This window comes from Xenopus tropicalis, chromosome 8 (genome assembly GCF_000004195.4).
Source record: "Xenopus tropicalis strain Nigerian chromosome 8, UCB_Xtro_10.0, whole genome shotgun sequence".
NCBI classification, from domain to species: Eukaryota; Metazoa; Chordata; class Amphibia; order Anura; family Pipidae; genus Xenopus; species Xenopus tropicalis.
In genome coordinates this window covers 83,644,115-83,659,915 of record NC_030684.2, presented here as the reverse complement: position 1 = coordinate 83,659,915, position 15,801 = coordinate 83,644,115, and the positions used below count along the sequence as shown (strand labels likewise).

Here is a 15,801-nt window from a genome sequence, read left to right as displayed (position 1 = left end):
CACAACATTCATACAGACAGCAACAAGAGGCTCTCTGCAGGCAATATATATAGAACATTAAGACATTATGTGCATTAAGCTACCAAGACATGCTCTTGCCTTTAAGTACAACTTCCCCTCTCTTGCTATAGTTTATACAGGAGCAGGGGCCAGCTCAATGTTATAGCTCCCACCCTTCCCAGCTACAATCAGGTGATCCCAGTGGAGCCAATAAAAGGGCAACAATTTGGGGGTTTTAACCTTGAAAGCAAGCAAGTTGCAGGTAAAACTTAGTCCCTTTGTTAAATGTATATTGAATAAGTAGAATTCATAATGAATCAGTTAAGTAAGTGTAGGACTGGCCAGAGGGAATGACTTTGACGTAGTTGGCCAGCTTGAAGTATATTGCAATATATGGACAAACAATCCTGGTTTTGCTTAAAGGGAAGGGCATATTTTGGTTGCTTAATGTCCTATATATATTGATAATAGGTGAGTGCTAAAACACGGTAAGGCTACTGTCTTCCAGGAGGAGGGAGTTCTCCACTGCCCTCTCAGGTTGTTCTTGTTTTATAAAATCAGCCATGTTTGCCAGAGTCTGCCCAGTACCTCCACTCTCCCTCTGGCAACAGGATCCACTGCTGTTTTTTGCCGACACAGTCTGTCCTCGATAAACCTGTGCTTGATGCTCACAGATACCGAATTTGCTGAGAAGGATGAAGACATCTCTACGAAAAGCCTTGGTGAATATGGCATAAAGGAATGGGTTGGCACATGAATTAAGTGGATAGAAAAGTACCAACAGAATTTTAGAATTGGAAACAGTGATGAGTGGTTTGTTCATAATGGCAGACAAAGCGTAGAATGAGATAGGTGCCATGCAGATGAAGTCAGTAAAGATTAGTATGGCCATACGTTTGGCAATTTTTGTGTCTTTGTCGCCAGACTTGTACTGAGGGTTCCGGACTGTGATGTAGATTTTGATGTAACAAGCACAAATGATAATGAAGGCAATGATGTTGAGCATCAGTACAAAGACAATGTAAGCCTGAGATAGAGCTGCCTCTGTGTCCATGGGTAAGCAGATGCTGACTTTGATGTAACTGCTAATCCCAACCAATGGCAGAAGTGCCAGAAAAAAGCATAATGTCCATCCACCCAACATGATGAATGAAGCATGCCTCAGTCTGATTTTACGGTCCAGCCGCATGGCAAACGTGATAGCATACCAACGTTCCAGAGTTATCATAGTCAGTGTATACACTGAAAGCTCACTTGCAAACACAGTAAAGAATCCGGCAGCATTACAGCCAGGCCCAGTCTGCCAGTTAATTGCATAGTTATAATATTCAGAACGGGTGTGGACATCTACTGAGGCTATAAGCAGAAGGTAGATGCCCATACAGAAATCTGCAAAAGCTAAGTTGCACATGAGGAAACGAGGGACAGTGAGTTTATAATGACTGGTGATCAGGATGAACAGGACAAACACATTCCCCAGTATGGCTAAGAGGTTCACAAACCACACAACAATGCGCAAAAAGTTATAACCCATGATATCCTCACATGGGTTAAATTCATCAGGCTCTGGCGTGCACTCCAGCTCCTCACTGCCCCCACATATGATGATTTCATAGTGATTTTCAAATGCTGGGGTATTTTCACCCTGAGCATTCTTTATCTCTTGCCCAAAGCCCACCTCTTCCTCCCCTTGCTCTTCAAAGAAAACAGAGTAGTGATTGTTGCTATGGAAGTCGATGACCTTAGAATTTTCTGTCTGATCAGAATCCCCCTCAATGTAATCTTGGTAGTAAGGACCCACAAACAAACCAAGTGACCTTTTCTTGATGAGGCTGTGTAGGGTGGACTGGTTGCAGATTACTGACTCCAAGTAACTGAAAAGAATAAGGACAATAAAACATATCAGCTGTTCATGAAGAACAATTCCATGATATTATCAAATCTTTAAAAAAATCTGTCTTGCTCATTCAGTGGTTGGCCAAAGACTAATTACCGATACAGTCATCATCTATAGTAACTACTGTAAAATTGCAACTGTCAAATAAGTGTCAGGAAGTAAGAAGCAACAAAATAAGCAGCACTGAAGAAAATTATTATGAAAATGGGTTGTAATAATGTGTTGTATATGCTGTGCAACCTGTGAGAGAATGTGTTGTAGATAGCTGGTTAAATGGCAGTGAGTTGTCAGGAAATAGGCTGTACTGTATAAATGATGGATAACACATCATTGTCTGGTTAGCAACTAACAATGTGTGTTGCGGGAATAAGCCCTAGATAAAATCAAAACAGCACTTTGTCAGAACTGTTTTTTTATTTGTATTTATATGCATTCATGAACACTAGGTAATCATTGGTGATTTTATTATCAAACCTGGTTGGCTGAAACCATTACTGACTTACGTTACCTTTTCTTTTTGGTCCAGTTCTGGAAAGCACAACAGTGGCTTGGGTAGGACAATTCTGCTTTCCTTAAATGTGCAAAAGTCTTTATTGGGGGCAATTTCTTAAGAGTCCATGTGCTTTGGGCCAGAAGGTGCTTCAAATTCTCCAAACCTTTTGTTGGAAGAGAGGTGATTGCTGTCTGGGACATGTCTCTGAAGAAATACACAAAAGTACGACAGATTATAAAATAGGGCTCATTTAAAACAGCAAGTACAAAGTTCAGACACAAACCAACAATTATCCCCATAATTCCAGAGTTCTTGTCACTAAGAAGGGAGTGTTGCCTGCCACAATTGTTCCAGATGTATCAAAATGAATGCAATAGCGTTTGCCTATTTTAGCAAATTGAAGACAAGCATTACAGTCAGCACTGCATCACTTCCTCCAGTTATGTTTGTGTCTGCTGCACCTACTCACGCAACCCATTGTGTGATCCTTGAATTACTGCCACATTTGGGGTGGCAGTAGCTCCAGGGTTCTACAGCATCAATAGTCGCATTTGCATCAGTTTTACTCAATTTCCAAATCTATGACCCACTTGGTACCAGGGCCACCATCAGATGAGGGAGGTTGGCCCTTCGATAACAATTAAGTAGTATGGGGTCCCCTGATTTCTGATATTGGCCTAGTGTTTTTGCATTCTGGAGCTTATTTTTTTTTAATATCAGAGCTTTCATCCTGTGCCCTCTTTGTCATGTAATAAGACCAGCATATTTAATTTTTGATCACACTCTCTCTTTTAGCCAATCACAGAAAAAACATACACACCAAAAGAGCAGGCACAAGGGAACTCTTCCTGTTACTTTAACTAGAATTTTTGTTCAATAACTCAATGTGCGGTAGTAGCTTTAAATATACTAGAACAGTCGTTTAAGTATATGAAATAATTAAAGGAGAAAATAAGATGTAGATATTTAAATTAAAAAAAAAACTTTGTCATTTATTATATATTTATAATCTTGTCTACTTGATTTGTCATAAATTATATTTTCATATATTATCTGATGAATTACTGAAGCAAATATTTATAGATATGCAGCATTTTATTCTTAATGTCACCAAACTGATAAATAAAAGCTTTGAGAGAAAGAGAATGTTGTACTTCAACAATAGCTGAAGCTGTGTGGGGATCAGTTATCTCTATCTTGAGCATAAAAGGCTGGATTTGCAGTGAATATGAGAGAATAAAGCTTATGGTATCTTCATCTTATTTAGAAGGTAAAAAGATCCAACATTATCTGAAGCCACTGCTGATTGAAGTAGCACATTGTAGTAGAACATCAGGAACAATGTACTTATGATCACACCAGGCAAAGACATGGGGAAAAAGAAATATTCACTTCCATCATCAACATACAGTCCCATCCCTCTAAGCCTTGTCCCATTGCAATATATTGCCCAAGGAGGTAGGAGGAAGTCCTTACAAGCATGTAAGTTGTTCTTGACCAAATCGCATTGCTTTTCTAACCCATCCTGAGCAGTGATATTAAGGTGATATACATGGATTAATCAGACTGCAAAGAGGAATACTAATTGCTGCTAATCTTCATCTTCCATAACTTTAAATACCAAGCTAAATAGTATGCATACTCTTGCACTGAACTTTTTCCAACAACCTGGGTTTATGCAAGCATCAGAACAATAAATAAAAAACAATTCAGAAGATGTTCAACTTACAACAAATTTGGACCACTAATAGCCCCCAAAAATAGCTCTTCATGAAGCCCACCCAGAAGGTTGTTCTTATGCAGGTACCTAGAAAACAGAGAGAACACAATGAAAACTAAAATGGTTGGAATGTTGGCCCTTGCATTGAATGAGTTGTGAGCCATGGTATATTGACACATTGGCCTTATCCAAAATGAAGGTTCACTGATAAGTTTATCAGCACTATTACAGTAGAATGAAAATCCCTTTCTTTCTGAATGGCGACCTACTATTATCACAGCATAGTCTAATTGAAGTTGTATTATATTGTAGAGATCAAAAAAGTACCTTGGACAAGGAAAGTAGCAGGGGTGGTTACCTGCCAAAGTATTGTATGGCAATTGTTACATGGCAGCGGTCTAGGAAAGGTATTGAAAGAGTTACTAGCGAAGGCCTTAAAAGAGCCAAGGGAGTGATTTCCTGGCAGTAGGTACAGGAAGAACTGTGTGGGAAGGAGAAAAATTTGTAACAAGACAGCATTCTGGTGATTGTCAACCTTAATTCTTTTTGACATTTTATCACGCCTTCTGCACCCTTTTCCCTTTGTGGGTTTTCAATCCAAGATACATAGTCCACAAAAATAAACATTTTTCCCACTGGGAAAGCAAAAGAAAAGTTCTTGGGTCTGTTTGAGGGAGCAGATCCTTGACAACTAAAGGGCTGCTGACACCAGACCTACAAATAATGAGGGGTGATTAAGCTTGTGAGTGGATCCATGAGAAGTTGGTGGGTTGGCAGGTGCACCAGACTAGCCCTGGAAATATCCAGCTGTTCCCAGAACAGTAATCACAGCTATCAAACCCTGCCCTTATGTAATTTTTTAAAGATATATTACCACCAGCCTTTCTAATTTTGAGCTCTTATTTAGTAAATGTTATCCCCCAGCAAAGAGATACTTGGATTATTTTATTAGTTAGAGTACAACAGATAACTGCTTAGGACTCTGGCATTCTAACTAAGCAGCCAAGCACGTTGGCTGATATTCTGTGCCCTGCAAAAAACTTCATGTGTAACGACTAACAAAAGCTACTAAACTCACAAAGTTTGTATTCTTTTCTTACAGTTTTTATATTTAGTCATTTATGAGTTGCTCAGATGGACATTTTTGTTTCCATAAAACAAAAATGACAATTTGCTGACAATGTTTACCATGCTTAGAGGGGCAGTATATGTAACATGAGTTCAAAGGACTTGTGCAGAACATGCTTCTTGCCTAATTTCTAAATCATGAAAAAAAACTATACTTTTTGCTATTTCTTGAGCTAAACATGGCAAAAAGAGAAACTGAAGCAAAGATAGAAAATTTGGTGCACGGTGGGCTCCTTCTAACAAAAAATACACAACAAAAGGTGAATAGAGGGATTGTATACTGGTAATCTAATTATGTATATGTTGTATGAAAAAATATTCAGTTAAGGAAACATAATTAGAACCACTAATAATAACTATTATGCCAGCAACTATGGGTGTGGCTTAAGTAGCAGATTTCATTGGCAATATAGTGCACCAAATGACTACAAAATATAACACAGAAGTTACAATTAGTCAAGCTTAGCTATAAGATTAAAGAATAGTCATTTTCTTTTAGTAGTGTTAAGGATTCTTATTTAAAAACATTTTTCCAGCATTTATGATATAAAACGTGAACATTTTGTCCATGGGATAGTGGCTAATTACTTTATTCCTTTAGGGCAATGACACATTGGGCCAAAAATTGCCCTTCCATTGTGGCAGCAGGTATGTCAGTGAAAGTGTGTAATTGTGAGCATTTTCATGGGTTTACCACTTTTACTGACATACCTGTTCAAATTCAATGCCCCACAATGAAAAAGCATCGGCAGGCATTTTGTTGTATGTGATTTCATGCAGGTGAGAAAATGCCCTGCATGTCATTGCTCTTAGATAAAAGAAAACAAAGCTACTGACACCTGTAGGAAGTGGTAGGTACACTTTGGGAAAATCCTGCATAAGATACATTAGTTTAGGTATTTATTGTACCTTGGCTAGCAGATAAATAGAACCAGATAAATTTGAGCCTATGATTAAGTACCGAAAGGTACGAAACGCGTAAGGCTTGCTGTTACATGTGTTAGCTTTAAATAAATATACTTTGATTTTACTACATTTTTTGTGAACTTCTGCAAAAATCTTTTATACCTGAAATCCCGGAGTGCCTGCCTATTGATGTTTTCGGTGTATCCCCTAGCAGATAAATAGTCATACATCCAAATCTCACACTGTTTGACATTCAGGCTGGGCTTCTAGGGATATCTAAAAAGCAAATCAGCACTGATCCCCAAATATCCCCCCAACTGTGCATCAGTCTGGTCCCCCAAATATTTGCTTTAGGTCATATTACAAGGACTACAGCTTGGGAACCTCTACTATACAGAAACCTTATCCAGCAAGGAATATGTGTTGAATAGTACATGTTAAACAACTTCATGTTCTGCAACACCAGCAGGGGGTCAGCATGGTTACATAGGGTGTTCAGTGGCAGTTATCCTAGAAAGAACTATGGGAATGTTACATTTCCACCTGGCTCCATATCACAGAGAAATATTCAACACTTAACATATTTTAAGAAATGTACCAGTAATGTTTAAGAAATTCAAGTAGCACAGAGTTATTTTGGGCACAAGTAATACAGATGTATCACATATCTAAGTAAATTCATGATTCAATTCATAAATGTATATACAACCTAGACCATATAGATTTCCAACTTTTTACACGCATTCCTGTAATATATAACTCATTACATCTCTATTCACATTTGTATGGTTATACTCTTGCATACATGCTTATATTAAAAATAAATATATAAGCTGCAAAGCTGCATTTGCTTAAAGCTTAATGCCAAGAAATGAAAGGTATAATACATACAATATAGGCAGCCCACACACCAGTTTCCATACATGATACCACCTTTTTAATTATACAAGTGCCAACTGCTTATACATAATGGCATAGTCTTCAGTGATGCTGTATAGTCATAAAAAAAATATATTAAAAAAAACAAGAAAGGAAAGAAAAATAAGTATTTAGGCCCCTAGGGGCCACACAGTTTATCTTGTAGATACAGCATGCTGCTCAAGCTGCATTAAATAGAAAACTAATTTCTCTAAATAATGCTTTGCAATGAGAAATTGTGTTGATCCAGATACTACTGTCATTCTGGTCCTGAATATTCCTTTGTTTTTCCAATATCATTTAATCCACATTCACACTGCATAAGTTATATTACCCCTGTTTTGCAAAGTTTAAGTGTTGCTTGGTTCTTTCTAGTATACGGTTGCATAATAGTTCCCTCGAGAATCAGGTCCGTACAATATTACAGCTTTCGCATTTAAAAAGAAGTGCTGTTACACAAGAGTAAAAAGAAAGATCCAAATACTGTGCAAAAGGTTGCAATAGGGACCCAGCGGCTCAAAGTATTGCATTTCTTGGGTCTTTATGGTTCTTTACAAATTGGAGAGATGTACCTGTGGGAGATGCACTGCCCCATCAAGGTAAAACATGTATGTGATCCTCATCAACAGGTAAAAAAATGAGGTGTTAGACCAAAATATAGATAGCGTTCCTGACCTAAGGGTAAGTTCAACATGGTCTTACTACTCAGTCACAGTGTTTGCTGGGGGATCAGTGATGATGAGAGGGTGTAGGTAGTCATACACCCTCTATTGATCTATGTAAAAGTCAACCAAAAATTGAGGAAACTGTTTCCTCTTGTATCCTTTTTGAGACCTCTACTGCACCATTCACACAGTCACTCAAACACAATTATGATTATTCACTATTGCAGCTTGGTAAAAATCATAAAATATACAGAGAGGACATAGAGAATTGGTTGGGGGAGCACTAGGTAGCATTATTAATTTGCAGCACTGGTGTACAGGGCTCAGCTCTGGCCACAGCACAATCTGCCTAGAGTTTCTCTTTTTGTGTGGGGGTTCCTCCAATTCCAGTAGTTCTTATTCCAACATTTTGTCCATGTTTATAAAGTCTTAGGGGGAGATTTACTAATCCAAGAATCCGAATCCCGAAAGAGAAAAAATCGGAATGGAATTGAAAATTTTGCGACTTTTTAGTCGCCGTCACGATTTTTCCGTATTTGTAGTGACTTTTTCGTCGCCGCCGCGACTTTATCATATTTTACGTGACTACTTCGCTGCCGTCGAGATTTTTTCGTATTGAGCGATTGTAAACGGCAGAAAAACCAATCCGATTTTTTCGCAACAGCGACAAAAAAGTCGCGGAAAATATACAAAAAAAAAAAGCCATGGAACATACGAAAAAGTCGCGACGGTGACGAAAAAGTCGCAAAATACCGATCATTGCGAAAAAACGCCTTCGGACCGTTCGTGGATTAGTAAATCTGCCCCTTAGGGTGCCCTAAAAAGTTTTTGCTGAGTAGCCTAGTATTTTCTAGTTGTGTTTCTATTACTCCATTAGTACATAAAGCCTGTTTTGTTTTTAGGTGGCTGGGGGATACTGGAAGGGTTTCCTGTCAAATCTATGCAATGATGAATGAACAGTAATAATAAAAATAATTGGTCTTGTGATTGTGAGCAATATCACATGATCCTCTAATTAATACAATGCACTGGAGAATATTTGCATCTAAAAATACATTCTGTCCTGTCTGTGGATTTTGAAGCCAATGATCCAGATTGTCTGCTCATGTCTCCTTCCTTCCGTTGGCTGTGAGCTCACTCGGTAATTTTCCAGCCAGTGCAATCAATGCCTGTTTATTTAACGCTGTGTGCCGTGCAGCCTGGGTTGGTACAGGTATTAGCTGCAGACTTGAGGAGAAAAGCATGTGAGCGTTTGTGATATGTGACACTCTCAGGGTGAAGTAAGAGCCACAAAAATAAACCACCAACCTCCCAAAACAATCAGACAGATAATCCCTCTTCTAACGCCTTCCAAACACCTCAGTACTGCACAGCATCAAACTTCTTTCATACCCTCTGGCCTCTGTGCCTCAAACTTTTAAAGGTTTAATGGTTACTTGAAAGTCAGGCACTATTTTGTGATTAGTTAAACACTATAAAGAAAGCTACTCACACTTCTTACACCTTGCAGTGAGCACCATTGCAGCAGCTCAGTCTAGATGACATACATGCACCCAAGGAAAACTTTTGCTACTGTTTAAGTGAGTTTTACAAAGGCAGATACTAACTGTCATCCACAGCGTTAAATCATACACAAGTTGTGGCACTGTTTGGTAGACGACCCTCGTTACGTTAGAATTCTAAGCCAGTGTTTTTCAACCTTTTTTGGGCAAAGGCACACTTGTTTCATGAAAAAAATCACGAGGCACACCACCATTAGAAAATGTTAAAAAATTTAACTCTGTGCCCAGCAGCAGTGCCCCCCTAGTACATTGGTGCCCAGCAGCAGTGCCCCCCTAGTACATTGGTGCCAAGAGCAGTGCCCCCCTAGTACATTGGTGCCCAGCAGCAGTGCCCCCCTAGTACATTGGTGCCAAGAGCAGTGCCCCCTAGTACATTGGTGCCCAGCAGCAGTGCCCCCCTAGTACATTGGTGCCAAGAGCAGTGCCCCCCTAGTACATTGGTGCCCTGCCTACGGCACACCAGGCAACATCTCGCGGCACACTAGTGTGCCGCGGAACAGTGGTTGAAAAACGCTGTTCTAAGCTGCATTGTGCAGAGAAAAAAACATGGTAATTTGTGTCTATCCACAATCTCCCTGCAGTTTGTTGCCAAGACAGAAAAAAGGCATATCCCTGAGCATCATTTTCAATAAATAGCCAAATATGTATCTCTGTCTGACTGATATGAGAGCCACTGGTTTGCACACAATAGAGAGTGGCACAGATGGCATCTTACAGTCACTAAAAGAAATACCCAGACTATTAAATAGTGCAGAGAAGCAGATGTTTCACGGCATTTTGGCCTGTATTTAGAAATCTACTATGCATAGTTTGGACAGGAGAAGTGTGTGTGCCAGGTTGATTTGAGAAAGGCAAATGGTCTCCATCAAAGATCATGGTTCTTCCAAGAACTGCTAAAGACAAAACACTGGACTGGCCTAAAGTACTCAGTGAGTACAGATTTAAATCCCATTGAACAGTTGTTTGATGGGATTTATGTAGTTGATGTAGTTAGCCAGCTTAAAGTATATTGCAATCTATAGACAAACAATACCTGTTCTGCTAATTGGGGCATTTTTTGGTAGGTTAAAGGACATGTAAAACCTACATTTCTGTACAATGTATATCAGTTGGGCCCATCTCCCCCACCTAAATGGCATCATTTGTACTGCATATATCCCCTCCATTTGCTGGCACCATCACATTTTCCTAAAGCAAATAGCAGCTTTCACCTGGTGGCAATTTTTCCTTACTATTAATCTCTGGACAACCAGTGTGGCGGGTATTGAAAGATTTTAAATAGGCTGTTCACTGATTATTTTTTTTTTGTGTGGGGTTTACATGTCCTTTAATGCACAAAATGTTTTAATGTCCTGTATATATTGGTAATGGGTAAGTGGAGAGGATCTTTTGTTGTTGTCTATATGTATTTTGTCATTAGATGTCATTATGTATTAAAGTGCAGATCTGGCAGGAAAATCAAACCTGCTCAATTGACATGTGACTAATTTTTGGCCATATATCAGTCGGGTAGGCCTGTTTGAGAGTCTCACATATGGGACGGTAGCTGCCCTTTGGTCCAGAATACACTGAATATAACTGGTGACGAGGATGGGATTTAACACATTAAAAAAAATCTACAACTACCAGAGTCAGTGAGTAATTAAAAAACTCAAAGGACTTTATTGTTCCATAATGGTGTCCCAGGCCATCTTCCTGTGATTCCTATGCAGTTTCTAGAAGCAAATAATGTGACAAACCCTGTACAGATATGTGCAGCGCTGCTGAGTGTCATAGGCTCAAAGACTTGTGGGATTGTGAGCTCTCTGGTATTCCTTACTAAACCCAGTGACTGCTCATTTGAGGAAATTATTAAGCAGCTTAAAAATCATTTTGCACCCACAATGTCTGAACAGACGCAGCCTGCAGCCAGATGAGAGTATTGCTGCTTATATAACAGAGATGTGCAGATTGACAGAAAATTGTAATTTTGGCAGCAGTTTGAAATCCTGCTAAGGGGCCATCTTCTGTGTGGGGTCAGGGATGCAGCAATGCAAAGAAGGCTGCTAGCAAAGCACAACCTGACTTTTGCTTTGGCCCAGGAGGAAACACGTGCTTATGAGGCTACATCTGGGCATTCCAAGGAAATACAGGCCTCATTCAGTTCATCTAGTTATTGCACAAGAGCTGCACCAAGTATATAATAAGCCCGATATTAAACTACAGCCTGCATTAGTTTGGTATCAAACCAGAAAAAGTAAGGTGCCATAGTTTGGGGGAGGTCAACTGTGTGAAAACTGTTGTTTCCAAAATGCTATGTGTCACAAATGCAAATGTCACGGCCACATACAGAGAGTCTGCTGCCAAATCTGTATAGACCCAAGCAAGCCAGAGCAACTCGACCTGAGAATGCAACCCTTATAGTCAAACTCCAAAATAGCACCACCGAGAAGTAAGCAGAAACAGATATCTATGTCTCTGAAATTATAAATAGTGTTGAAAATCAGCCACTGTGCAAAAAGAAATACACTGCTGTAATACAATAAGGTAGATACAGGCTGTGACTATTCCTTAATTTCAGAGGAAACCTTCCATGCATTATGGCCCACTAATTGCCCACCTATTTTACCATGTGATGTTAGACTTGTTGAATACAATAAAAAGCCTGTGGATGTAGTGGGTGCATGTTTTGTCCAAAGACAAAGACCAAGCTTATTAGGAGAAGAGTGGTTTGAGCCCCTAGACATTCAATCATCTGGAATAAATTACACAACAGCAGACTCTCTGCAAGCGGTCATCAGACTTTAGCAGTGTATTTGAAGAAGGCCGTGGCAAATTTAAGGGCTCATCAATATCATTCCTGCTGGATTCCAAAGTTGTCCCAATACGCATGATGCCTCAACTTGTACCATTTGCTCTCCATCCAAGAATAGATGCCAAAATAAATTGATTAGTGCAACAAGGAACATTAATTCCAGTAACCCACCCAACTTGGGCCGCCCCAATAGTGCCAGTACTGAAGCCAAATGGAGAAGTGAGGATATGTGCTGACTATAAATGCACAATCAACAAGGCATTACAGGAACATCCATTTCAAATTCCTGCTGTCAATCAATTTCTCAGCACCTTGGCCAGGGGAAACATATTTGCCATACTTGATTTAGCGCAAGCATACCAGCTGTTGCCAGTGGATGATGCAGCTGCTGATGCACAAACAATTATCACACACAAAGGAGCAATTAAAACTACTAGATTGCAGTTTGGCGCTTGCATTTCACCAGATGTGTTCCAAAAATTGATGGATGACCTCCTTTCCAGCCTGCCAGGGGTGGTGCCATATTTTGATGATGTCCTCATTGGAGCAGATTCTATGGAATCATTAACTGAAAGGGTAATTCCAGATTCCAGAGTAGTATTCCAGTGATTTGCAGATGCTGAGTTAAATATTTTTTTTTAAATAATTCTAAAATGTTTTTTTGGGGGGTACCAAGTGTTGAGTTCCTTGGATACAAAGTTGATGCACATGGAATACATCCAACAGATGCAAAAGTGAAAGCCATTTATGAAGTTCCAGTTCGCAAAAATAAACAGGAGCTGCAAGCATTTCTCTGCCTATTAAACTTCTACCTTTCCTTCTTGAAAGACAAAGCTACTGTGGCTGAGCCATTGCGCTGACTGGATAAAAATGCTACCTGGAAGTGGTCAGCTCTCCATGAGCAGGCATTGAATGATGCCAAGAGACTTTTCTCATCAAACAGTGTGTTAGTACATTATGATTTGCATAAACTTCTTACCCTTACATGCAATGCTTCTCCCTATGGAATAGGGGCTGTTTTAAGTCTTACTGTAACAGTGGTCGTGAGGCTCACATTGAATTCTTTTCATGGACCATGAGTACCACAGAGAGGAATTATGCTCAGATTGATAAGCAAGTCCTAGCCATTGTGGCAGGTGTAAAAAATTCCATGAGTACTTGCATGGCAAAAGTTTTGCTATTATTACTGACCACAAAGCCATTATTGGGGCTTTTAAAGAATAATAGGCCTACTGCACAGATAATTTCTCCATGCATGCTAGATGGTGTTTATTGATGAATGACTATGAGTTGCAGTAGTGCCCAGGAAAAGAGATATGTAATGCAGATGCTTTAAGCCGTTTGCCTGAACACACTCCTAATTTTAAAGTACCAGCCTTGTCGAAGGTCCTTATGTAGTCCTATAGTCTAGTATTGTCTCGCGTGTTAAACTGAGTATGGAGGGGTGGACAAAAATAAGTTAAAAAGAAGAGTTTACACCGTTTGAGAAATGACAGCATGAACTTTCCGCATAGAAAGGTTGCCTTTAGACTGGTAATTCCAAGAACCTTGGAACATGGGTTGTCAACGCCCTACATGAGTCACCCAGGCACTGTATATATGTGGGTAAGGTGACTCTAGTTGTCTCTTATGCTGTAGGTATATTGTGTTGTCCTGGTAATACTTTAGTAAAATATGTACTTTTAGAAACATTTTACATGCTGTCAAGGTACATATACCATTACTGTGTGCAGATTTTCCTAGTCACTTATGTTACTCATTGAATACTATTTTTAACATATTTTGGCCGACTCACTGAAAAAACAAGTGATATTTATAGCATGAGTTAAAAATATTATCACTTCTTATATTTTGAGAATTAACAATCGATTCACTAAAGGGACACTTGTCTGAATTAAGAAGCGATGTTCTTGCTGTTATTTATCTGGCGATGACATTTTTTAAGTGTTTTTTTAAACCATGCAATATATTTATGCATTATTTTGTAGCACGCAATATTAGTGAGCGCTATTACGCATGTAACTGTTACTTTCTGAAAACTACCGTTCTAAAAATTACCATTTCTTAAAAAAAATCGACTGCAAACTCCATCTTGTCACCACAGACAATCACCAGCTGCAATTTTGTTTAGTAACTCCTACTCCTGGGAGGCGTTAAGTTTCACTCACAATAATTATCGCCACATTTTATGCTTTTAACGCTTTAGATATGTTTGGGAATTATGCATTAGTATTATTTCTTTTCGATAATTACCTCAATGCGATGGAACTAATACTTTACAATAATCAGGATTTTTGCGCATGCGACATGAGTAGTAACACATGCGAAAATTACTTTGATGAATCTGTACTTAATTATCGAACACTTTTTAACGCATAAAACTATGCGTTAAGCATTAACAACCTTTAGTGAATCGGCCCGTTAACTGGTCTATAAGGTACAATGCTTTTACATTTTGTTCACCAACTCTGTACAAAGATTTAAAAATATACATTATTTGACTTCTGCCTAATTTTCCTCTTGTCTTCCATTCACCCAAATTCATTTTTCTGGTTTGTTTTACTATATGATCTCCATGTTCTGTAAGATGCCATTACTTACACTTCATCCAGTTTGGTCCCATTGAATATGTGTCCTTGAAGATGGGTGAAGCCATTATTGTAGAGTTTTCTAGAGGTAACACAAACAATGTTAACAGAGTTATTTCTAAAAACAGAGACAGTGCTCAAAAGCAATTAACAACTGTAGAACAGCGTTAAACTGAATGTATAAGTAACATGGTGTATACAGGCAAGCCTACTGTATATGGAGTCGATTCTCACCCTGGAAGACTCTTTTGTTCATTTTGTGCCATTCGTCCAGGTAACTAAGGAGTATGTGGCTTAGTCTTTTTTAAGACTAAGTCCACCGTACCCTTGCACTTGTGTGTGACACTATTTTGGTGATTTGTTTTTGAAGCACACTCTGGCTTTTATAAAATAAATAAATAAGGCACAAGGGCTAGTAATTCTGCATCCTGAAGACCTCCAAACATATTTGGGAAAATGTACTACTGGTGCAGGTCTGGAGAACAAAGGGGTACAAAACTGTGACCCTCTTGTCCCATACACAAAGCACCTTGGTCTGGAGAACAAAGGGGTACAAAACTGTGACTCTCTTGTCCCATACACAAAGCACCTTAGTCTGGAGAACAAAGGGGTACAAAACTGTGACTCTCTTGGCCATACACAAAGCACCTTGGTCTGGAGAACAAAGGGGTACAAAACTGTGACTCTCTTGTCCCATACACAAAGCACCTTGGTCTGGAGAACAAAGGGGTACAAAACTGTGACTCTCTTGTCCCATACATAAAGCACCTTGGTCTGGAGAACACAAGGGGTACAAAACTGTGACTCTCTTGGCCATACACAAAGCACCTTTGAACCCCTAGCCATCCAGCACTTGCACCTGTGCCAGTTGTAGAATACAAGGCTTTCTAGCATCTTGATTCCTCCCATTTTCCTCCCATTAACAAAGAGCACCCACTTCCCACCTATTTTAGTAATGAATAGAGATGTGCCTTAGAGCTTATTAAGCTAATTTGAATGATTAAAGGTGCAAATCACAAGAAATATATCACTCTTTGCCCTTTTTTGGAATTGCACCATGGCCCATTTTTGAAAATGAGCCTAATTATCTTTAAATATCACATTAATCTTGCCAAAATATTTCCTTAAAT

At 39.1% G+C, this 15,801-nt stretch overlaps 1 protein-coding gene across 1 annotated transcript in view; it reads right to left on the bottom strand.

The window, feature by feature from the left end:
• Nucleotides 1-412: 412 nt before the first annotated feature.
• Nucleotides 413-15,801, bottom strand: part of tshr (thyroid stimulating hormone receptor) — a 28,684-nt gene continuing 13,295 nt past the window's right edge. The window contains exons 7-10 of the mRNA XM_018096409.2: nt 14,685-14,753; nt 4,120-4,197; nt 2,406-2,594; nt 413-1,874 (exon numbers count right to left, since the gene is read on the bottom strand). Coding sequence (XP_017951898.2) covers nt 479-1,874; nt 2,406-2,594; nt 4,120-4,197; nt 14,685-14,753 — 1,732 coding nt within the window. The 3' untranslated portion in view covers nt 413-478. The remainder of the gene's footprint in view (nt 1,875-2,405; nt 2,595-4,119; nt 4,198-14,684; nt 14,754-15,801) is intronic.